We start from the raw sequence: 24902 nt of genomic DNA, 5'->3' as shown, positions 1-24902 counted from the left end.
AACAGTGATAAAACTTTTTTTTTTTTTTGAAAGGCAAAAAAAAAAAAAAAAAAAATTAAAAATAATCGGTATTGGTTCTGAAAAAACGATATTGGATATTGGTCGACCTCTAGTGTTGATCATTATATCCTGATGGCAGGGAAGTTTCCCTACTGTCAGAAAACAAATGCTCAATGGGCAGATGGGGGAACCTAGTCATTTTTCTTTTTATTCAATCCACTGGTTGAGCAAAAAAAAAAAAAAAGCCTCATCTATGGGCTGCTTAAGGCAGGTTAGAAAACACAAGGGAGAAGCCGACTGGCTGCTATGAGTTCAGATCTTTCAAACTAGACAACAACTAAACTGACCTGAAGAAAAGTGTGAGCAAAGGGGGCGCATGTGGCACTTCAATTATTGACCATTGTGTGATCAGACCCCAGTATCCCAAATCCCTACCTGTTCAATGTGCTTCTTCCATTCAGAATCCAGTGCTCGAACTCGTTGGCGTAAGGCAAGAATCTCCTTATCTAATCGATGGTTATGTTCTTTGGCTTTTTGCAATTCAGCAGAATCTGTATACATAGAGATCATGTACAGTATACATTTAATTCAGATTATATGTTTTCAAAACAGATTCCATTATATGGAGCATGGCAAATTTACATTATACTATTAGGGATTGTATACACAGGTACGTCTCAAACATAGGTCACCAAACTGAAATTTTTCTTAATAGAATAGAGTAGATGACAGATTTTAGGCTGCATTTGACCATCTTTGCATTATGTTTTTCTGAATGCAGCATACCCTCTTTGAGACGCATTAGCATTCAAATGCAGTCTTTTGTGTGACCCTATGAAAATACCTGGTGACCCTGCCATAAAGGCTTTGTTCAAGCGGTCCTGCTATGGGGTGACAACTTTCTCCCAAGTGCTCTCCTGGATAGACACCTGAACCCCTGATGAATACTACAAGCAGCCATGCTAACACCCATAGTACAGGTGTGGTTCCCGATTGTGCTTTTGTGTTGTACGCAGCCTTTTCAATGAAGAGTAGAAGTGGCTTTTTTTTTTTTTTTTTTTTTTTTTAAAGCACATACTACAGTGCCTTGCGAAAGTATTCGGCCCCCTTGAACTTTTCAACCTTTTGCCACATTTCAGGCTTCAAACATAAAGATATAAAATTGTAATTTTTTGTGGAGAATCACCAACAAGTGGGACACAATTGTGAAGTGGAACTAAATCTACTGGATATTTTAAACTTTTTTAGCAAATAAAAAACTGAAAAGTGGTGCGTGCAAAATTATTCGGCCCCTTTACTTTCAGTGCAGCAAACTCACTCCAGAAGTTCAGCGAGGATCTCTGAATGATCCAATGTTGTCCTAAATGACTGATGGTGATAAATAGAATCCACCTGTGTGTAATCAAGTCTCTGTATAAATGCACCTGCTCTGTGATAGTCTTAGGGTTCTGTTGAAAGCGCAGAGAGCATCATGAAGACCAAGGAACACACCAGGCAGGTCCGTAATACTGTTGTGGAGAAGTTTAAAGCCGGATTTGGATACAAAAAAAATTCCCAAGCTTTAAACATCCCAAGGAGCACTGTGCAAGCGATCATTTTGAAATGGAAGGAGTATCAGACCACTGCAAATCTACCAAGACCTGGCCGTCCCTCTAAACTTTCAGCTCAGACAAGGAGAAGACTGATCAGAGATGCAGCCAAGAGGCCCATGATCACTCTGGATGAACTGCAGAGAACTACAGCTGAGGTGGGAGAGTCTGTCCATAGGACAACAATCAGTCGTACACTGTACAAATCTGGCCTTTATGGAAGAGTGGCAAGAAGAAAGCCATTTCTCAAAGATATCCATAAAAAGTCTCGTCTAAAGTTTGCCACAAGCCACCTGGGAGACACACCAAACATGTGGAAGAAGGTGCTCTGGTCAGATGAAACCAAAATCAAACTTTTTGCCCACAATGCAAAATGATATGTTTGGCGTAAAAGCAGCAGAGCTCATCACCCTCAACACACCACCCCCACTGTCAAACATGGTGGTGGCAGCATCATGGTTTGGGCCTGCTTTTCTTCAGCAGGGACAGGGAAGATGGTTAAAATTGAGGGGGAAGATGGATGCAGCCAAATACAGGACCATTCTGGATAAAAACCTGTTGGAGTCTGCAAAAGACCTGAAACTGGGACGGAGATTTATCTTCCAACAAGACAATGATCCCAAACATACAGCAAAATCTACAAAGGAATGGTTCACAAATAAACATATCCAGGTGTTAGAATGGCCAAGTCAAAGTCCAGACCTGAATCCAATCGAGAATCTGTGGAAAGAGCTGAAAACTGCTGTTCACAAACGCTCTCCATCCAACCTCACTGAGCTCGAGCTGTTTTGCAAGGAAGAATGGGCAAGAATTTCAGTCTCTCGATGTGCAAAACTGATAGAGACATACCCGAAGCGACTTGCAGCTGTAATCGCAGCAAAAGGTGACTCTACAAAGTATTAACGCAAGGGGGCCGAATAATTTTGCACACCCCACTTTTCATTTTTTTATTACTTAAAAAAGTTTCAAAAATCCAATAGATTTCGTTCCACTTCACAATTGTGTCCCACTTGTTGGTGATTCTTCACAAAAAATAAAAATTGTATAAGTTTGAAGCCTGAAATGTGGCAAAAGGTTGAAAAGTTCAAGGGGGCCGAATACTTTTGCAAGGCACTCTATATACCATGGTCCACTGTGGTCACCATCAGGAAACCTACCCTGAAAAATGACATGTAGCCATCACTGAAGTGCATGTAAACATGAGGCTGCCAGAGAGGAACAGCACTGGGATCATTGCCATCTTTAATATTGATTGGACCCTAGGCAAATATTTTATTGGGCCCCACCCCCGAATCCACTTATCAACTATTTGCAGACAGTAAGGGCTCAAGGGGCAGCTACTTTAGGCCCCACAACAATAACTGTGCTCGGGTCAGCTGCCCCTTTTGCCCTGTGTTAAAGACAGCCCTGACTTGGATGCAACAAAGAATGTAAAAATTGTGAAAATACGTTTTTTTTTTTTAAATAAATAGTATGTTTCTTATACACAAGTTATTTACATCTACTTTAAAATGTTACGTCCAAAACTGGTATTTCAACTATCATTAAATGCTGGCTCAGTGGCTTTTAAAGTGGTCTTTAGCAATCTTAAAGAGACCTTGGGGTCTTTCTCAACCTTTTTACCCCCAATGAACCCTTAAAATCACTTTTAAGTCTCTGCTAAAACCAATTTTTTAGGGGTCAGTGGGAAAATGCCCCTAGGTGGAGAAGAGGAAGAATATCCCCTTAAAGTGGTTGTAAACCCTTACAAACCACTTTGACCTACAGGTAAGCCTAGATTAAGGCTTACCTGTAGGTCCAAGAAATATCTCCTAAACCTACACGGTTTAGGAGATATTTACAAAAAGACAGGCACCGCTGTCTATGGCGCATACGCCGTAGACAGCGGTGCGCAGGCGCACTGAGCAGGCCGCAGAACACTGCGATATGCCGTTCGTGTCGGCTCCCGTGCGCATGCGCGGGAGTGACCTCATCGCGGCTCCGGCGAATCACAGCGCCGGAGCAGCAAGACCCGGAAGTCAGTCCGGGATACATGGCAGCGGCAAAGATGAAGACGGAGGACCGTTTCGGGGGCTTCGTTCTCAGGTAAGTTATTTATAATGAGCTAGTATGCTATGCATACTAGCTCATTATGCCTTTGCCTTGCAGGTTGCATTTTTTTTTTTGTTTGTTTATATTTAATTAGCCTTTACTTCCTTTTTAATAGCCATCGGGTCCTATGACTTGAAGAGTTTAGCAAATAACACTGAGCAGGGCTGGCACCACTCAGTCCTCAAAATGCTGCGTGTTGTCCATCCATAACAGGATTTAGGAGCTGACGGTATTTATGGCACAACAACAGTTAAATGATTTTTTTATTTTTTTTTAGCAAATTGCAGGATCTATAAAGGGGTAAAAACATGTAGAAATGTGCATGAACTAAGGACAAAGGCGTGCAGCATTCAAATAAATTGTGAACAAGCTGACAGGAGGAGGAGAAGAGGATTGAGTACTGTCTGCTGCTGTTCCTTCATTGTGCAATCACAAGCTGGGGGAGTGGGGGGGAGACCTAGCTTTATTTCTCAACTGCATGAATAAAAAGTCTTTATATCTCAGAACGGACAGATGTACAAAAATGTTTTGACAGGTAAAAAAAGACTTCCATGCAAGGGTAGAGTTTGGAGTTAGGCTTTAATAAAGTTTATTAAAATGTAAATTGATAATAAAAAAGAAAGACAACTCACCAATGTCTTTCTGAGTTTTAAGTTCCTGTTGAAGCATGTTTGCCTCTTGCTGCTTCTTGTCCACAATACGCTCTACAATAAATTAGAAGGAGACGGTCATGTCACAGTAATGTAAAACAGGGTTGAAACCCCCCCCCAAAATAATTAGATGGCAACAAGACAGCCACATCATGTGACCAGATTTTAGAAGATTATATACAGTATCTCATAAAAATGAGTACACCCCTCACATTTTTGTAAATATTTTATTCTATCTTTTCATGTGACAACACTGAAGAAATGACACTTTGCTGCAATGTAATGTAGTGAGTGTACAGCTTGTATAACAGTGTAAATTTGCTGTCCCCTCAAAATAACTCAATACACAGCCATTGATGTCTAAACTGCAGGCAACAAAAGTGAGTACACCTCTAAGTGAAAATGTCCAAATTGGGACCAATTAGCCATTTTTCCTCCCTGGTGTCATGTGACTCGTTAATGTCATAAGGTCCCAGGTGTGAATGGGGGGGGGTGTTAAATTTAGTGTTATCGATCTCACTCTCATACTGATCACTGGAAGTTCAGCATGGCATCACATGGCAAAGAACTCCCAGAGGATCTGCTCTACATTCAGCTGGCCTAGGCTATAAGAAGATTGCCAAGACCTTGAAACTGAGCTACAGCATTGTGAACAAGACCATACAGCGGTTTAACGGGACAGGTTAAACTCAGAACAGGCCTCGCCATGGTCAACCAAAGAAGTTGAGTGCGCGTGCTCAGCCTCATATCCAGAGGTTGTCTTTGGGAAATAAACATACAAGTGCCAGTAAGGATGAGCTCAGGCATATTCGCAAATGGCACGCACAGAGCTCGACAGGAAGCTGGCACTGCACAGCGCTAATCAAGGCAGTGAGACATTTCCCGATTTCTGCAGCCGCGCTTTGGGACAATGTCTCACTGCTTGCGATTAGAGCTCCGCAGTGCCGACTTCCTGGCAGGCTCTGCAAGTGCAGTTTGCGAACACGCCTGAGCTCATCCTTAGCTGCCAGCATTGCTGTAGAGGTTGAAGGTGTGTGGGGGGGGGGGGGGGTCAGCCTGTCAGTGCTCAGACCATATGCTGCACACTGCATCAAATTGGTCTGCATGGCTGTTATCCCAGAAGGAAGCCTCTTCTAAAGATGATGCACAAGAAAGCCCACAAACAATTTGCTGAAGACGAGCAGACTAAGGACATGGATTACTGGAACCATGTCCTGTGGTCTGATGAGACCAAGATAAAGGTATTTGGTTCAGATGGTGGTAAGCATGTGTGGTGGCAACCAGGTGAGGAGTACAAAGACAAGTGTGTCTTGCCTACAGTCAAGCATGGTGGTGGGAGTGTCATGGTCTGGGGCTGCATGAGTGCTGCTGGCACTGGGGAGCTACAGTTCATTGAAACCATGAATGCCAACATGTACTGTGACATACTGAAGCAGAGCATGATTCCCCTCCCTTCTGAGACTGGGCCGCAGGGCAGTATTCCAACATAACGACCCCAAACACACCTCCAAGAAGACCACTGCCTTACTAAAGAAGCTGGTGAACTCCATGCCCAAGAGGGTTAAAGCAGTACTGGAAAATAATGGTGACCACACAAAATATTGAGACTTCGGACTCTTTCAGTTAGAGGTGTATTCACTTTTGTTGCCAGCAGTTTAGACATTAATGGCTGTGTGTTGGGTTAAGTTGAGGGGACAGCAAGTTTGCACTGTTATACAAGCTGTACATTTACATTGAAGCAAAGCGTCAATTCTTCAGTGTTGTCACTTTTGTACATACACTCATAGAGCATGTTTGTCTATATGCTTCTCTAAGCCCTTGTACACACAGTCAGACATTCCGACGGAAAATGTCAGATCGGACCGTGTTGTCGGATAATCCGACCGTGTGTGGGCTCCATCGGACTGTTTCCGTCGGAATATCCAACCGACAAAGTTTTAGAGCTGGGCTATAAAATTTTCCGACAACATGATCCGATCGGACTTTGTCCGATCGTTTGTAGAGAATTCCGATCGGACAAAGTGTCACGCATGCTCAGATCAAATTACGAGACCAAAGCTATTGGCTACTAGCCTAAATCTAGTTCCGTCGTAACGAAATAACGCCATCACGTTACAAACAATAGGATTTGCCAACAACTTTGTCCGACAGTGTGTATGCAACACCAGTTTCAGACAAAATCCGTCGGATAAAATCCGACGGATTTTGTTGTCGGAATGTCCGACTGTGTGTACAAGGGCTGGGACTCGGCACATATTTTAATATCCAGATTGCTAAATTAAAGTCAGTCTAAACTGGGGTCGGCAACTCATCGATCGTAATCTAATCTTGATTGGGTCGTTGACAGGCAGATTGCGTATCTTCCTTGACAACACCGGAAGCTGGACAGGAGGGGCAGCGAGGGTGGCATTTACTGGAACTGACTCCCTGTATTTTCCTCCTGCAGCAGCTGAAAGCCCGCTTCTCCTCCTCTACCCCCCACCGGCATTCAGCTGTTGCAGGAGGAAAATACAGGGGAATCAGTTCCAGTAAATACAGCCCCCCACCCCTCCTCCTGTCTAGGCTCCCCTTTCTTCTGCTGCCCAGGCCTACTTGTGTGCTCCTTGCCCTCCCCCTTGCAGCTCTGCCAGCTTTCCCTCCTCACTCTTCCATCTGCTGCAGGGATAGTTTTGGGATGGAGAGTGGGGGGAAGGGGCCAGTAAATGTGTCCATTCAGAAAAGGAAGGGGCCAGTAAATTACATAGTGTGTGATCGGTACCAAGTCTCCATTTATGTTATAAAGTAGGAGCAGGAGAAATGAAACCTACTAATTTGCTGTGGGTATGGTTACAGTGGAGACCACAGTTAATAAGATGTACCTAAAGGAGAGCATATCAGACCTGGGCTTTGCCCAAGTCTGTAGGGAAATGAAAACCTATAAAAACCACACACAAGATTACAATAGTCCCAAATTACCAAGCTCGTTAATTTCCTTTTTCTTAATGAGCAATTCATCAGTCAGCTTGCGAATTTCATCATGGGCCATTGTTAGCCTCTGGACAGCTTCGTTCAGATCCCTTTCCACGCACTCCCTCACTTTCTTCTCTTTTTCCAGCTCTTCATCAAATGTCTATAGAACAATAGAAATGGCATTATTAATAATGGTTTCTGATTTTCTGGAAGCTTTCCTGGATGGCCTTACTGTTCCGAATGTTCTTTTCCAGAAGCCAAGCCAAGATAGAACAGAATAAGGTGTCCTACCCATCTGCACAGGAATATGTGAATTATGGGTCCATGCCTTGCCTGTCTATAAAGCCACCTAAGGTGCCAGTGATGTGTTCCTACTCTGTATTTTACGTATATGAAGAGCAACCTTTAAATGCCTCAACAGAGGATTACTTATTTTACCAAGAAAGCTATGGCTTACTGCTCTAAAGCATACTTAAAGTACTGTAAATGTCTCATAATCCTGGTAAATGTAGGCTAAGCATAGGATGAAAAAAATGTATAAGCAGAGGCCACCTTAAGTGGACTGAATACTAAAACAAAATCAGGAAATCCAGAGATACTGGAAGCTAAAATTATAGGCAAGTCCCAACTTTTCTTGCCATAGTCATAGTCTTAGCACAAGAACAGCTGTGAAAGCTGGTTTTGGTTTGCCAGTTAGCCTAAAACCGATTGAATAGTTGCTGACCTGCTGAGGAACCAATGAATGCAAGGACTCCTTATTACTAATCGGTGGGATTGTTGAAACAAGCATTTTATTTACTAAATGATGTAACTATATGGAATGTTCGTTCAATTTTCTATTTGTTAGCCGGGTCAAATTGACATTAATTTTCCACCAATATAAATTTGAAGGAGCAAATTGTAAATTTTTTCTCAGTAGTTTTCTCTCCTTTACATCTATTCAAAGTCCAGAATTTATAAAGCTTCTCTGGGCTGTCAGAAAACAGGGGTGGGGACCTCAAATTACACAATGCAGAGATCAGTGAGGACAGCTATGAGAGCGGATTAAAGGGAAGGGACACGCCCCCTTCACACAGCATACAGGAACAAAGCTGAGGCTGTCAATCTCAGAGTGTGCGTGCTGGAGCTTCCTCCTCCATCGCCTTTTTTGTCTGAGTGTAAGGAAAACTTGTCTGAAGTGACTCATGCTGATAGCAGAGGAATGAGGCAGCAGACATAAATTACATTTAGCCAGGGGGCGATCAAGGGGTAACTGTGTTCCCTAGGTGTGTTCTAACTGTAGGGAGGAGGGGCTGCCTGGAACACCACAGAGATCGCCGTTACTAATGACTAGGAACAGCAGATCGTCATGTCCCCTGTCAGAAGGGGGATCTGCCTTATTTACATAGGCAAAATGGGGACCTGCGCGCCTGCTATATCACCTAAAATGGAGCTACGTACACCTATGGTGATTTGCGCTATCCAGCCACCTTGCCACAGTATAACTAAGGCAGGTTGTCGGGAAGCGGTTAAAGTCGAAACTGCGCAATAACTTGACAGATTTATTACACAATCAAATTGAAAACTTACATCTGAACTCTACGCAGGTGTAGAAGACACAGGCAGCTCTGTAATCATTAATACATAAAAAAAAATGAATCATGCATTTAATTAAGTGCATGCATTGTCAGTATCATAGGTATCAGATTTGAGAGTGTAATGTGCCAAGAAGCCAAGAAGTATGCTTATAGGAGTGACAGGTGAGCTCATCACTGTGCTTCGCAGGCTGGGGTGAGTCCAGCATGACCTGGGCTCAGTGGAATGGAGTTGAAAGATGGTGGCCATTATGCAGCAAGAAGAAAAAAAAAAAAAAAAAAGGAGGTTTGCAGGGTAAATCTCTGGATTGAAAGTGAATGCTGCAGCAAAAGCTGTTTCTTTTGTTTTAGCTTTTAGTGGGCTATTTGTTTTTAGCTTGGTATTTTGCCTGGAGTTCTGCTTTAAAAAAAAAAAAAAAAAAAACTATGGCAACATATTCAAAAGCGATTGATTTTGCTGGGGTTGATCAGGAAAATGTCAATTCGATCTCCTTGCCATTGATAAACCTTTTAAGTCTTTGACTGCTTTGTAATTTTGACAAATAATGGAATGGAATGTTCGATCACTCTACCAAACTGCCATGTGTATGGCCGGCTTAAGCCAAAGTGGTCATAGATGGGCAAATAAAGATAAGTCACGCACTTAATTTAAAAAGTTGCTTGTCATTATTAGATTCTATGCACCAAGTGTTTAAGTACCCCCATCACTCTCCCTCTATAGGCATAAGCATAAAAAAAAAAAACTTAGTTCACCCAAGAGTTTATATATAGGCTGTCAGATGACCTGAAAGACATCCTTTGACATTTCGATGGTGGGTTGCACATTTGGTCATCTTCTTATGTCAATGGCCAACATTCTACAGCTTGTCATAGACTACAGGAGGTGACTAGAGACACAACAGGCCTGCCCAAAGATGTTTCTTTTCAAGGATTGATACTTGGATCACCCGTGTATGCAGGTTTGGAGAAATCTCAGGCAGGGACAGTTTATCTCAGGTGAAGAACACTACAGGTGGAAAATAGTCAAAGTGGTCATAGATAGTTTAATAAAGAGAAGTGACGCACTTCATTTAAAAAGTTGCTTGCTGCTATTAGATTCTATGCTCCCAGAGATGGTGAGTTGTTTGTGGCTGAATTTGCTGACAAATTTGCACCAGAAACTACTGGCTGTAAGAACTATGGGAATACGATAATCAGACAGATTGCCCAAAAAAAATTTTTCCCCAAGATAATCCACCACCAAATGTTTAATTGCCTCCATCACTCTCCCTCTATAGGCATAAGCATAAAACTTAGTCCACCCAAGAGTTTATATATAGGCTGTCAGATGGCCTGAAAGACATCCTTTGACACGTCGATGGTGAGTTGCACGTTTGGTCATCTTCTTATGTCAATGGCAAACAAACATTCTACAGCTCGTCATAGACCACAGGAGTTGACTAGAGACATAGCAGAAGATATGTAAAGATGAAGTGATCAAGACAAGATTCTTACTATAAAGGGGTACCACATCCAGGGTGCAAATACTAGAAGAAAACAAGGGAAAATGAAAGGGCTGGAGGGTAACCATCCCCCGGGACTTTTATACGGTACCCTGGTAGAGGCAGATCAATAACATGCCCATATTAAAATAAATACATTTTATTCAAAAAACAAATATAAAAACAGCAATATACACACTGTTGGTACAAATATCAATTGGTTGTGTACAGAGCGGATACAGAATCAAGGATGACCACATATATTACCAATCTATACACGTAAAGATTCTGCAAATTTCAACATGTTTCGCTCCCTTGAGCTTCATCAGGATAATACAGCTTGCGTTTAAAAACTAAAAAAGTAAATTGAGAAATAAATTGCCAATATAATTGGACAGAAATGCATTCAAATTGATATCAATGCAATAAGTCTAAGTTGATCCAGATGAAAAAACATTAATAACAAATTAATTGAGGACAAATGTAAACAAACGGTAAGTCAAAATCAGTAACCAAGAATAGATACGCATGGATTACTACAATAAATGATAATGATGATAATGTTGCCGTCTTACCATATGGGTCATAGCTCATGGGTTAAATATAGTCAATATCCAACATTAGTCACACCCAAACGGGGGAGGGGGGTGTTTTTGAAAAAACTGAGAACCGCAGAACAAGATATAGATGGTACCTCGATTTCTGAGGGTTCTTGGCTGGTGGCCCTTGATGTGGAGGCCCTCTATAATTCGATCCCCCACGAGTTGGGGGTTCGCATTGTGGAGAGCTTTATTTTTGAAGATGGTAGAACCTCCCCTGAGTATACGCAATTCATTGTAAGACTCTTACATTTTATCTTGACTAATAATATTTTTTTGTTTGGGCGCTCCCATTACCTCCAGGTGCAGGGCGTGGCTATGGGGACCAAGTGTGCCCCCTCATATGCCAACCTGTACCTGGGGGGTTGGGAGCACCACATTTTCCATCAAGAAAATCTTCAAATCAATTCCTTCATCTGGACAGGTACTGAAGCGGACTTGGTGACTTTTGTCGATCTATTGGGGGTTAACTCCTTCAATTTAAAATTCACTATGGAGAGGAGTCTCTCTAGAATTACGTTTCTAGACATACAAATTTTTGTTAACACCAATGGTGAAATTCAATCTACCCTCTATCGCAAATCCTCTGCAGCCAACACCCTGCTGCCCACATCGAGCTCTCATCCGGCCCCTTTAGTATCAAGTATTCCTAACGCAAATATCTTCGTCTTAAAACAAAACTGTAGCGACCACGCTGATTTTGATTTGATTTTGACCTACCGTTTATGTTTACATTTGTCCTCAATTAATTTGTTATTAATGTTATTAATGTTTTTTCATCTGGATCAACTTTGACTTATTGCATTGATATCAATTTGAATGCATTTCTGTCCAATTATATTGTCAATTTATTTCTCAATTTACTTTTTCAGTTTTTAAACGCAAGCTGTATTATCCTGATGAAGCTCAAGGGAGCGAAACATGTTGAAATTTGCAGCATCTTTACGTGTATAGATTGGTAATATATGTGGTCATCCTTGATCCTGTACCCACTCTGTACACAACCAATTGATATTTGTACCAACAGTGTGTATATTGCTATTTTTATATATATATATATATTTTTTTTTAATAAAATTATTTATTTTAATATGGGCATGTTATTGATCTGCCTCTACCAGGGTACCGTATAAAAGTCCCGGGGGTTGGTTACCCTCCAGCACTTTCATTTTCCCCTGTTTTCTTTTAGTATTAGAGACATAGCAGGTCTGCCCAAAGACGTTTCTTTTTCAAGGATTGATACTTGGATCACCCGTGTATGCAGGTTTGGCAAAAACTCAGGCAGGGACAGTTTATCTCAGGTGAAAAACACTATAGGTGGAAAATAGTCAACCTTGTAATTTGCTGTCAGCTGGTGGTGAGTGATGGGGTCTGAAATGTGACCTATGAATTGTAAATGTATGTTGTAGAGCAAAGACAGTCAAATAGATGGAGAAAGGCTTCTGAAAAAAAAAAAAAATGAAGCAATTTATTTAACCAAAATTGGGCAGAAACATTCGAAACCCCACATCGGGTGGAAGAAGTGGCAAGAACTATTGATGAGCCAAACACCCCCCCCCCCCCCCCGGTTCGGTTCGCACCAGAACCTTCGAACAGCCAAAAAATTCATAAGAACTTTAGAACCCTATTAAAGTCTATGGGACTCGAACGTTCAAAATCAAAAGTGCTCATTTTAAAGGCTAATATGCAAGATATGCAACAGACAACACCAGCAATAAGGAGTATCTTCAGGTGTATACTGTGCTGGAGGCACACAACACCCACTTTAACTCCTGCAGATGCCTGTATTAGAGAACACCAGCAATAAAGGGTAAATACAGGTGTATACTGTGCTGTGCTGTAAGCACACAACACCCACTAACTCCTGCAGAAGCCTTTACTAGAGAACACCAGCATAAAAAAGGGTAGATACAGGTGAATACTGTGCTGGAGGCACACAACACCCACTTTAACTCCTGCAGATACCTGAGAAAAGAACACACTGTCCCTGCCTATCTAGCTCTTTCCCTGTTCGCCGGAACACACTACACAAGGCCGCCGCGCTGGCGGCCTTATATCGTGTGGGGAGTGTACTAAACCCCCTGAGCTATAATTGGCCTATGGCCAATTATGGCTCTCCTCGCTGCCGGCGCTGTGATTGGCCAAGCATGCGGGGTCACAGTGCATGCTTGGCCAATCATGAGCCAGCAATGCACTGCAATGGCGTAGTGCATTGTGGGCCGTTTGCGCCACACGAATTTGGTGCGAACGGTCCACAAAGTTATGAATTCGCCGAACAGACGAACAGCCGATGTTCGAGTCGAACACCAAGCTCATCCCTAGCAAGAACTATGACCCAGGCCACCTAACAGGAACATATTACTTTTGAAGTGATGACCTTTTAATGATAGATTGTTATATGGTTAGTACATTGAATTGTTAGCAGAATAGACAACAACTTTGAGTGTTATTTATATGGTTAGATATATCAGAAAGCATGTAGTAACTTTAACATACTGAACAGTCATTTTTACGTGTCCCAAACAACTTCTTCCAGGGTTTCTGAATTGAGGACAGGGGCTCCTTTAGAAAAAAACATTTTATATCATTATTCTTCAAGAACATTGGAAAATAAAAGGATTGGAATAACTTCAGCAATTAAAATATAAAGTGAATAACAGCAAGTCCCCTACTTACGAATGAGTTCCGTTCCGGGAGCTCGTTCGGAAGTTCAACTGGTTCATGATTGGTTCAACATTGCTTGTGTTGGTTCGGTAATCTGTCAGTTTTTTTTTCGTTCAGCCCATTTTACAGAATTGGACATGCAAACACATGTTTGAATTTGTGAAAATGTATAAAATGTAATGTTCATATTTAGGGGACTTACTGTAGCTATGGCCTCATGTCTACTTTTTGTTTTGGAAACAACTTTTTGTAGGTAAAATCATGTTTGTTGGTAAGAAAGTACTATTTGTGCAGACGTTAAAAGATTAACTCCATTTTTGTTAAAAAGAAAAATCTTCTCCTCTAAGTGATCAATGTACATTGCAGGGCTTTTTACCAATCTGCATAGCCAATTCGTACCCTTTGTTGCTCTGAAATGTGCTCTGTGTTTGTTTTACTATGTTCTTTGCAGATTGATCCTGAATAAGAGGTTCTGATTCATTAAACACTAGGCGCACCCTCAGTGTTCTAGTAACAAGAGCTACAGGGTCTGCATCCCTATAGAAGTATTAAACCCTTGTGGAGTATTTCTCCCCAAAAATTTAATTGCAGAGGATGCCTAAAATTTGATTGAAACTCAGTGTAGACTTCTGGAACAATCAGTGAAGCAATCACACAAGCATAGTAGGCCAAGAACCAAGGAATTGGGATTTTTCAGGATGCAAAACACAATCAATTTTATATAAAAATTATCAAAATTTTCCTTAATAAATATTATTGTCAAAATTAGCCATACAATAAATAAACAGATGCAACTGATTGGGCCTCTACATGTTTCACCACAACGATGGCATCTTCAGAAGAGCTTAATATCAGACACTGTACATATGGTCACTATAGATCAGAAATGAAACATACGTTTCTCCCTTGTTTAAATTGTTTAATTTCTGATCTATAACGACCATATGTACAGTTTCTGATATTAAAGCGGAGGTCCACCCTAAAGTGGACCTTCCGCTCATCGGAACCCTCCCCCCCTCCGGTGCCACAATCGGCACCTTTCAGGGGGGAGGGGGGTGCAGTTACCTGGATAATCCAGGTAACTGCACCCACTTCCGGGATAGCTCTCTGCGGAAAGGGGCGTAACGTACGCCCCTTTCCGCAAGTGCCCGCCCCTTCCCGCAAGTGCCCCGCTGCCTGCTGGGAAACACACAGATCCCAGAGGCAGCGGGGACCGTCCTCATTGCGCAACGCGGCTCGCGCATGCGCAGTAGGGAACCGGGAAATGAAGCCGAAAGGCTCCATTTCCTGATTCCCATACCCAAGATGGCGGCGGCAGCACTCGAGTGTCGATCTAGAGATCGGCTTCGGGTGCCGACATCGCGGGCGCGCTGGACAGGTAAGTGTCGCTATTTTAAAAGTCAGCAGCTGCAGTATTTGTAGCTGCTGGCTTTAAAAAAAAAAAAAAAAACGTGGAGTCCCGGTGGACTCCCGCTTTAAGCTTTCCTGAAGAAGGCATCGTTGTGGCCAAACATGTAGAGACCCAATTAGTTGCATCTGTTTATGTATTGTATGGCTAATTTTGACAATAATATTTCTTAAATAAAGTTTAGATTTTTTTTATATAAAATTGTTTGATTGTGTTTTGGCACACTAAAAATCCAAATTCCTTGGTTCTTGATTTACCATGTATATACAAGGAATGTTGTGCGAATGGCTCAGATTCCCAGCAAACCTCTTCAATCACACAAGCAGGACATGGCATTTCCTAGGGTGTCCTGTGCACCAACTGTGTACAGAACATCTCCAGTTGGCCATACTGCATTGAATTAAAAAAATAAAAATAGATCACAGCACTGCAGATTGAAAAGAAAAGGTAATTTTTAGTTAAAAAAATAAAATAAAATACGGCTTGTGTAGCAATTGTATATGCTATATAATTTTTTATTAGCTATATTTTTATCCATATAAGTGGAATTACCCATTAAAGTTACAAACATCCCAGATGCATCAAACACAAACATTCTGTACGAAGTCCTACAGTTCATTCTCTTTAGAAAGCAACCACAGCTTGAGTAGAAAAGCCTGCCCCCTTGTCAGCAGTATTTGTGCTCTACTTGGAAGCAGCACTGTTATCACACAGGGGTCCTTCCCTACATCAAGTGGATCAAGAATCGCAAACCAGAAGAGCACAGATTACCAAATTCATTGGGTAAACAAAAAAAAAAATCAATATATTTTGTGTTTAAATGCATCCTTTCCACTGGTCAGCTGAAGAGAAGACTTTAGGAGACAACCACTACTTTCAAACAGGCAGAGTGGGCCGATAGTCAGAGACAGTACCATGCTCCTGAATATTTGTACTCTGCCACGTGCCAATTTCAAGGCCATGGATGAAGAGGAGTAGCCATCATCCTGTGCAAGATTGAGTTCTTTGGCCCCCAAAGTTGCTTACTACTTGGGAGGTCAGACATGGCTCAGTCTGCAGAAATGCCTAGTGTTCTGGCATAATTTTTTGACTTCCTTAAGATTACTTTACAAAGCTTATCCTAATGAAAGGTTCCCTTTTATAAATGAAATAATTTTAGGTGGCTAAACCCTCTCCTGCTTAGATAAGCCAAAAAATTGGATATTCTGTATGGTTATAAGCATATGAATCTACCTTGTTCAGGGTTTCCTTGGTGCGTCTCATGGATTCATGTTGCTGATAGAGTTCCTCCTCCAATGTCTGATGAATTTGTTCCAATTCATCCTGCAAAACACAACCATTAGCTGTAACTCAATGCCTGTCTCTGAATAAGTGTTAAACGTAGCTCCTGTCAGTCTCCACTATTCAGACACTATTCTAACTGACAATGTATTTTTAACACAAATTTACAGGATTAGGTCTACATAAAACTAAGATTTCAGTTACAGTTCCTTTGATGAATTGTTTCTCGCACCACCAGTGAACCATCCCCATCAGAGTGCCTGGTTCTGTTTTTCAGAACCAATATCCCCCAATATTTAGCCAACCTTATTAATTCTGCTTCTGAAAGTATGATAAAACAGGTCTTAAATGTATGTATTAAGCATATTGTCAATTTTCTGTTTTCTACTTAGGTCTTTGTTACTCCCAGAAGTTAAAGGCAGAAACCACATTCCAGACACACTAGTGATGCATTAATATGCAGTTGTGACCTTTGTTACAACATAAGAAACCGGCATTGTAGAGTCGGTCTACTTAAAGTTCATCAACCCGGCAAATATTAAAATCCGAGGACAGCCAGGTCACAAACATTTCCAAAAGGAGTTTACCAATGAGAAACTAAAGGGCAGAGATGGGAACTGCTTTGCAAAGATGTCTCCATGGGAGTTCCCGAACAAGTTAAGAACAAATTAGAAACACAGAAAGGCAAATAGAAATTCTACACAAACTATATATAGCATATTATTACTTGACAACATACATCTGCATGGATTTAAAAAGCATAATTACAACTTTGTCTTCAAATGGACTCACATCTACTTGCTCTTGGCCTCCAACCCATCCCTGCCATCTTGCGTTTTGGACTCAACCCATTCAGCCTTGACTTGGAAACTGACCCCTTTGCTGTTCATTTTTAGTCTCCGACTAGGAGACTTTGTCCCCTCACTGCCCCTATTCTATATAGACAATTGGTTTAGACAAGTTAAAGAAAAACTAAATAATCTTACTGTTGCTATGGAATATACTGTGTATAGTGTACACCAAGTATATGACAATCTTCTGGTTCTCTCATGGTCCACTCTAGCCACTGAGGAACTAAAAGTCAGAAGACAGGAAGACCTATTGTGACATGTAGATAATTAATAAGTGGGGTAGCCTATGGCTTTTGGTGGAGATCATTCTGTACCAGAAAACTGAAAAGTTGTAAGACCACCCCAGCAACTATACCTGTCGCTTCTCACTGCTCAGATTCTCTGAGCGGGAGTCCAGCTTTAGCTCCAGGGCCTCCAGCTTTTCCAGAAGTGTGGCTCTTTCCACCAGCAGATAGGCCACCTGCTCACTGGGGCTGCTTTGGGCGATCTCACTCAAGCCTTCTTGATCCAGCATCTCTCCAACTTCCTTCAACTGCGCTTCTGAAATTATGGCAAAACAATAAAATTGGCAACTAAATATCAGTTTATTAAGAGGAGTGCTACCTTTTAATTAATACACCACAGTTCAAGAGAAATTACATGACCTCATCATTTCCACTTTATTTAGTCATCTAGTTGCTGCTGAATGGCAGTTGACAGACTGTACACTAAGAAAGAAAATAAAAAGAAAAAAATATATATTTGGCCGTAAAGGGCCCACCCACCCAAAACTGATACAGCGTTTGGAAGAGTTTAACCATCTATCAATTCCTTTTGATTCTCTGACGCTCTTATGGTGGGATCTCTATTCTTGAGTTCCTGGGTCAATGTGGAAAATGAACACAAAAAAGGTGATGCAGTCCACCAGGAAGAAAAATTAAACCGGATGTGGTTGGAATACCAAACCCTTACTATGTCTTTGAACAATTTCCTTTAATTAACTTTTAATGATTGGACAGATAAGCAATATGTACATTTTTACATACAGTATATTTATACATATAAATATACATAAAAAAAAAAAACCTAACCTTGTTGGAACTGAATCCTCTCAAGTTCAATCCTTAGATGGACATTTTCCTTCTCAAAGTCTGTGGTGAGGGCCTCCCTCTCCTCGGTGAGGCTCCGGATATGGGCCACATAGCTCTCCACCTTATACAGAATGACCAAGAACCATTAAGAAAAAAAAAAAAAGGCATATGTATAGGTACGTGAATACAGACCAAATTGATACAAGTTGTGCTCAAAAGGGTTACATCCCCTTGGAGAATTGGTAATATAATAGCATGTACCATTTTTAAAGAAAAACATGAATGAGCATGCATGTCTTTTATTTTTTATGGGATTCATAGTCAACTGTAAGTGATAGAGTGGCACACTCCTAAAACATTTAAACTAATTAAATGACCCCTATTTAAAAGTCTGCATCACTTTAGTTCTAAGTCTGCAGTTCTTAGTTATTAATACTGTGTATTGCCCCCTTTAGCATCAATGACAGCATGCAGTCTTTTGTAATAGTTGTGTATGATGCCCGAATGCTTGCAGGTGGTAGAGCTGCCCATACGTCTTGGCAAAATGCCTCCAGGTCATGCAAAGCCTTTGGTAGTATTGCATGAGCAGCACGTTTAAGATCTCCCCAGAGTGGCTCGAAGAAATTAAGGTCTGGAGACTGATGGCCACTCCAGAACCTTCACCTTTTTCTGCTGTAATGACTGGAGGGTCAACTTGGCTTTGTGTTTAGGGTCCTTGTCCTGCTGGAAAGTCCAAGAGTCTCATGTGCAGCTTTTGTGCAGAAGAATGCAAATTGTCTGCCAGTATTTCCTGATAACATGCTGCATTCATCTTGCCATCAATTTTCACAAGATTCCCCGTGCCTTTAGAGCTCACACCCCCCCTCCCCCCAAAACATCAGTGAGCCCCCATCATGCTTCACAGTGGGGATGGTATTCTTGTTGCTATAGGTCAGAGATGGCGAACCTTGGCACCCCAGATGTTTTGGAACTACATTTCCCATGATGCTCATGCACTCTGCAGTGTAGTGGAGCATTATGGAAAATGTAGTTCCAAAACATCTGGAGTGCCAAGGTTCGCCATCACTGCTATAGGTCTTGTTGACACCTCTCCAAACACAGCGCCCATGGTTGTGAACCTCACTCCAGGTTACAGTGTTACAGAAGCTGTAAAGCGTGTCAAGGTGTTTTTGGGCATATTGTAACCGGCTTTTTTGTGGAATTGCTGCAGTATAGGCTTCTTTCTCACAACTCAACCATGCAGCTCATTTTTGTTCAAGTATCGCCTTATTGTGCTCCTTAAAACAACCACACCATCTTTTTCCAAAGCAGCCAGTATTTCTCCTGTGGGTTTTTTATTTTGTACCCCGAACAATTTGTCTGGCAGTTGTGGCTGCAATCTTTCTTGGTCTCTCTGACCTTGGCTTGGTATCAAGAGATCCGTGAATTTTCCACTTCTTAATAAGCGGTTCAACAGTACTGACTTTGGATATCTTTTTATATCCTTTTCCTTCCTTATAAAGTTCCAATACCTAGTTACGCAGGTCTTTTGACAGTTCTCTTCTGCTCCCTATGGCTTGGTATTTAGCCTGCTCAGTGCAACCACATGAGAGCCAACAAACTCATTGACTTTTTATACACAGACACTAACTGCAATTTAAAATGTCACAGATGTGAGAAATTAACCTTTGTCATTTTAACCTATTTGTGTCACCTTGTGTGCCTGTACCAAATGCCAAACATTCCAGGGGATGGAATTTTTTGATCAGGGCTATTTGGGTGATTTCTGTTATCATTGGGATGTAAAAAGGAGCCAAAAATTACTATGAGATAATAAATGGCTTCATATGAGCACTATCCTTAAAAATAAAAAATAAATTAAAAAAAGGACTTTTTTGGCATGGTCATATTTTCAATATGCCAAAATGTCAATTTCTGCCAGGGTATGCAAACTTTTGAGCACAACTGTATTTTAAAACATTTGGATGTTAAGCCCCACTTCACTAGCTCTATTGAGATACATGGTTTGGGACAACTCATAGAATACTGGCAGAGGGGCCTACAACAGTCAGCTTTTATTCATATGGTTTAACCCTACTGCTGCTAAAACTTTTTTTGTACAAGTTTAAAAAATAATTTTAGGCCAAAAGTTTAGTTAAAACCCCCAAACATTACATATTTTCTGAAAATAGAGAACCTAAAGAATAAAATGGGGGCAGTTGTGAATTTTTATATAACATGGTGAGCAACAGGTTGATTTAGCGCAATTAAATATGATTGTATTTAACCTAAAATAGGACTTGTAATTTAAAAAAATAAAAATGAATAATAATAAATATATATATATATATATATATATATATATATATATATATATATATATATATATATATATTTATATATATAATATATATTGCAAACAAGCATGCTTTTTACCAAACGATGTCTTGTCGGTATTACAGTTTTACCTGCCTGTTCACACTCCTGTATGCACAGCTCAGCATACATTTTTAAAACCTGCCGAGAATCTTTGTGCAGCCAATCAAAATAGCCGAAGACGGTACCCAGAAGAAGCCCGTCCAAAGATGTCAGGTGCCAGCACGGAACTCCTGGACACAACATCACTGAAGAAGTGGAGGTGGGAATAGTTCTGCTTTAATGCAGTGCTTTCCTATGGTCGTCAGCTCCATCTAGTGGCCATAACAAAGTATTTTTTTCTGAAATGTTTCAATCTGAAAAAATACCACATTATGGCCACTAGATGGAGCTGACAATCATAGGACATCACTGTATAAAAGGAAAATATGGGCAGGGCTGGTTAAATGCTTGTCACACATTCATCCAACAATTTATTTATTTTTTACAAATAGACCCCAATATGTCAGAAAAAAATAAAAAGGGGAGGGGGGAGAAGCTTTCCCAATACCTTCATGCCTGGGATTACATCAGCACACGTACCTCTTTCATTTCTTCTGCCTGTTGATGTTTCAGCTCCTCCAAACTGTTATTTGTATCCAGTAAATTTCTTTCTGCTACTTGGTAAAGATTCCACAAGAAGGTCAAATATTCTTCTGTGGAGTTTCCGGGACCCAGACCTTTATCCTCTAGTTTACTGACAATGTCCTCCACCTCATAGTGCACCTAATGGAACAGAAAGACATAATCCTAAATATCGGAAAGGAGCATCCAGTAGTCACTTCTAGCTTAAAATTTCTGAACAGCAAACATACCTGCATTGTTAAATATTTAATTCTGTAGCTAGAAGTGCTTTTCATACACATACTGGAAATTTCTGAGCAGTGAACAACATTGTGATTACTAATATAATCTCACAATAATAATAATTATAATAATAAATATTTCAAGCTAAGCAAAAAGTATTCCAGTTGGAAATAATAAAATTATAGACAGAACTACATGTTACATTTCAGAAATCTATTTCTTATAATAATTTTCCTATAATATTAAAGCAGAAGGAGGGAGCGGGAGAGTTGGGGCCAAGCTGCACTGTGTGTGTGTCTATGGATGCACAGAGCTCGACTCGGGAGCAAGCCTGTGCTCCCCCCCCCCCAGCACATAGCTTGCTCTGGGGGCACACACAGAAAAAGGAGGATAAAAGAGCCAGCTCTTTGCAATACCATTGTACAAAGCAGGTAAGTATAAACATGTTTATACGCTTATTGGGATTTTTTTTTTACCAAAAACATATAACAGAATACATATTGGCCCAAATTGATAAAGAAATTCAATTTTTAAATTTTATTGGATATGTTTTCTAGCAGAAAGTAAGAATTATTTTTTTTCTCAAAAATTGTCATTTTTTTTTTGTTTATAGCGAAAAAATTAATAAATAAATAAATAAAAACTGCAGAGGTTATCAAATACGACCAAGAGAAAGCTCTATTTGTGGGGGGGGAAAAAGGACATGAATTTTATTTATTTGGGTACAGCATCGCACGACCGAGTAATTATCAGTTAAAATAACCCCATCGCAAAAATGTTGGTTAAAGTAACGCAGTGCTGGGCCACAAAAAATAAATTAATAAATAAAGGCCTGGTCATGAGGGGGGTAAATGTTCAAGAGGTCAAGTGGTTAAATGTCCCCAGTTAAAATTATAAAAATAAATAAAATCAGCACAACTATAAAAAAAGAGAGAAAGAGACAACAGGACATTCTTTAGGGTGAAGGTCTGCTTTAAGAGAATTTAAAATTTGGGAAAATGTCAACTAAAACACGTCTTTGCAGTGGGTCTGCCCTGAACTGCAAGGGTGAAATTATTATTATTATTATTATTATTATACAGGATTTATCTTTCCCCAGAGTTCCAGGTGTGATCCGATACTTCTGGCAATACTGAATACGCAGCCTATCATTCAGTATAGGGACGTGTAGACCTTTTTAATAAACCCCACCATCTAATCCTCCTCCTATAACAAGTCTGGTGTTCTGGAATTTAGTCTATTCTGAGACCCAGTTGAGAGCTGGAAATAGAACAGAGGTGACATCACAAGATTACATCTTGGCTGTGTTACCATTCCTCCGTTTCATTCCCTGGGAAGAGGCTGTATTTCTGGGATAGGAAGCAAAGTAGGAAGGAAACACATTACTCTCTAAAGCAGAACTCCACTTACAACTCCCTTAGACTAAATTACAATTTATTTATTTTTGGGAGGGGTTACCGATTTTTTATAGATACCCCCTCCCACTTCCATAATCCTCACCTAGGCAAGGATGACATCCCTTGCCCAGCACCCTCCAGGACCATTTGCAGTGGGGAGCAGGCTGTGTTTGCACAGCTGGACCCTGTATCCAAGATGGCGGAGCCAAAGACCTAGAGTGGTGAGAAGAACCAACTTAAATATTTTTTTTAAAGCAGAGCTCTACTCAAAAGGAGAAGCTCCGCTTGTTTGCAACCCCCCCCCCCCCCCCCCATTTGGCACTTTTTTTGGGGGGGGGGAGCAGCTACCTTGTTTCAACAGGTACTTGCTCCCACTTCTGGGTAACATCACCAAAAAGATCTAAAAAGCTGTTTGCTGTGTTTGACCCCTCCTCCCTCCCCCCGCAGCCTTTTGGGGCATGCACAAGACCATTCACAAAGCATAGCGCAACTTGTGCAAGCGCAGTACAAAACCAGCTGTGAAGTGGGAAGGCTTCACTGCAGGTTTCCCTAATACCCCGTACACATGGGCAGAATTTCCGTCCATGTGTACGGTCCCTGGCTTGGCACACAAAACTGCTCTGCAAGCATCATCTCCGCTGGCTGGGTCACTGGCTTGACACCTGCTGAAGTGTCCCAATTCTTTACCATCTCCGGTTGGGGAGAATACTACTCTGGTACATGCTTCAGCTACTCAAGGTGGTCCCTGGTAATAAGATGGATAGTTCCTTAGTGGAGACAGCTTCCCCTCTACCTACGACCGGGAAAACCGGATAGGCAACCCGGGGCAGTACAACACATGTCCACCCAGACAGCCATCCAGGTAGCACAGAACTCCGATCACCTGACCTCACCCAAATAAATAGGCTCTCCCAGCAAGCCAAGGGACCTAAGAAAACCCCTGCCCATTGTCCTTGCAATGCACTGGTTTTATCTAATGCCGCCAGATACCCGGCCATCTAGTGACAGAAGAGAGAAGTGCAGCAATTCCAGACTTAGGGGGGAATCAATTGATCTATCAATTGGCCAAGGCAACTATACTTGCCAGGTAAATTTACTAGAAACCCTGCCTAAACATCAGTGGGCTAGAACAGGAATTCTTCTTTAACCACTTTCAGACCGGACCAATTTGCTGGTCAAAGACCAGACCACTTTTTGCGATTCGGCACTGCGTCGCTTTAACTGACAATTTCGCGGTCGTGCAACGTGGCTCCCAAACAAAATTGACGTCCTTTTTTTCCCACAAATAGAGCTTTCTTTTGGTGGTATTTGATCACCCCTGCGGTTTTTATTTTTTGCGCTATAAACAAAAATAGAGCGACAATTTTGAAAAAAACGCATTATTTTTCACTTTTTGTTATAATAAATATCCCCCAAAAATATATAAAAAAACATTTTTTTTCCCTCAGTTTAGGCCGATACGTATTCTTCTACATATTTTTGGTAAAAAAAAAAAAATCGCAATAAGCGATTGATTGGTTTGCGCAAAAGTTATAGCGTTTACAAAATAGGGATAGTTTTATAGCATTTTTATTAATAATTTTTTATTATTTTTTTTTTACTAGTAATGGCGGCGATCTGCGATGTTTATTGTGACTGCGACATTGTGGGGGACCCATCGGACATTTTTGACACATTTTTGGTACCATTGTCATTTATACAGTAATCACTGCTATATAAATGCAGTGATTCCTGTGTAAATGACACTGGCAGTGAAGGGGTTAACCAGTGGGTGGCAGTGTAGGGGTTAAGTGTTCCTAGGGGTGTATTACTAACTGTGGGGGGGTTGGGCTTTCATTTAGTGTACACTGATCTCTGCTCCAATCACATGGAGCAGAGATCAGCGTCACTAGTTGCTAGGCAGAATGGAAAAATGTTGTTTACACAGCATTTCCTCCATTCGGCCGCTCCGTGAGACGATCGCGGGGATGCCCGCGGCGATCGAGTCCGCGGGTCCCGCGACCGGACTCACGGGGGTCCCAACCAGCGCGGGAGCGCACCGCCGGCGGCGCGCTCCCGATGGCAGGGCGGCATCGAATATTGGACGTACCTGTACGC

The 24902-nt window shown here is 41.2% G+C and overlaps 1 protein-coding gene across 3 annotated transcripts in view; it reads right to left on the bottom strand.

Moving 5' to 3' along the window:
- The window catches only part of CCDC30 (coiled-coil domain containing 30), a 107905-nt gene that overhangs the window by 57819 nt on the left and 25184 nt on the right, over nucleotides 1–24902 (bottom strand). For all 3 annotated transcript variants that reach the window (XM_077457920.1, XM_077457921.1, XM_077457922.1), the window contains exons 2-9: nucleotides 21145–21327; nucleotides 18208–18328; nucleotides 17493–17677; nucleotides 16239–16328; nucleotides 13430–13495; nucleotides 7286–7439; nucleotides 4313–4384; nucleotides 436–551 (exon numbers count right to left, since the gene is read on the bottom strand). In XM_077457920.1, coding sequence (XP_077314046.1) covers nucleotides 436–551; nucleotides 4313–4384; nucleotides 7286–7439; nucleotides 13430–13495; nucleotides 16239–16328; nucleotides 17493–17677; nucleotides 18208–18328; nucleotides 21145–21327 — 987 coding nt within the window. The remainder of the gene's footprint in view (nucleotides 1–435; nucleotides 552–4312; nucleotides 4385–7285; nucleotides 7440–13429; nucleotides 13496–16238; nucleotides 16329–17492; nucleotides 17678–18207; nucleotides 18329–21144; nucleotides 21328–24902) is intronic.

Source organism: Lithobates pipiens, unplaced genomic scaffold (genome assembly GCF_037356315.1).
Source record: "Lithobates pipiens isolate NorthernLeopardFrog02 unplaced genomic scaffold, aLitPip1_a1.2 Scaffold_27, whole genome shotgun sequence".
Classification (NCBI taxonomy): Eukaryota; Metazoa; Chordata; class Amphibia; order Anura; family Ranidae; genus Lithobates; species Lithobates pipiens.
This window is presented reverse-complemented; position numbering and strand designations above follow the sequence as displayed.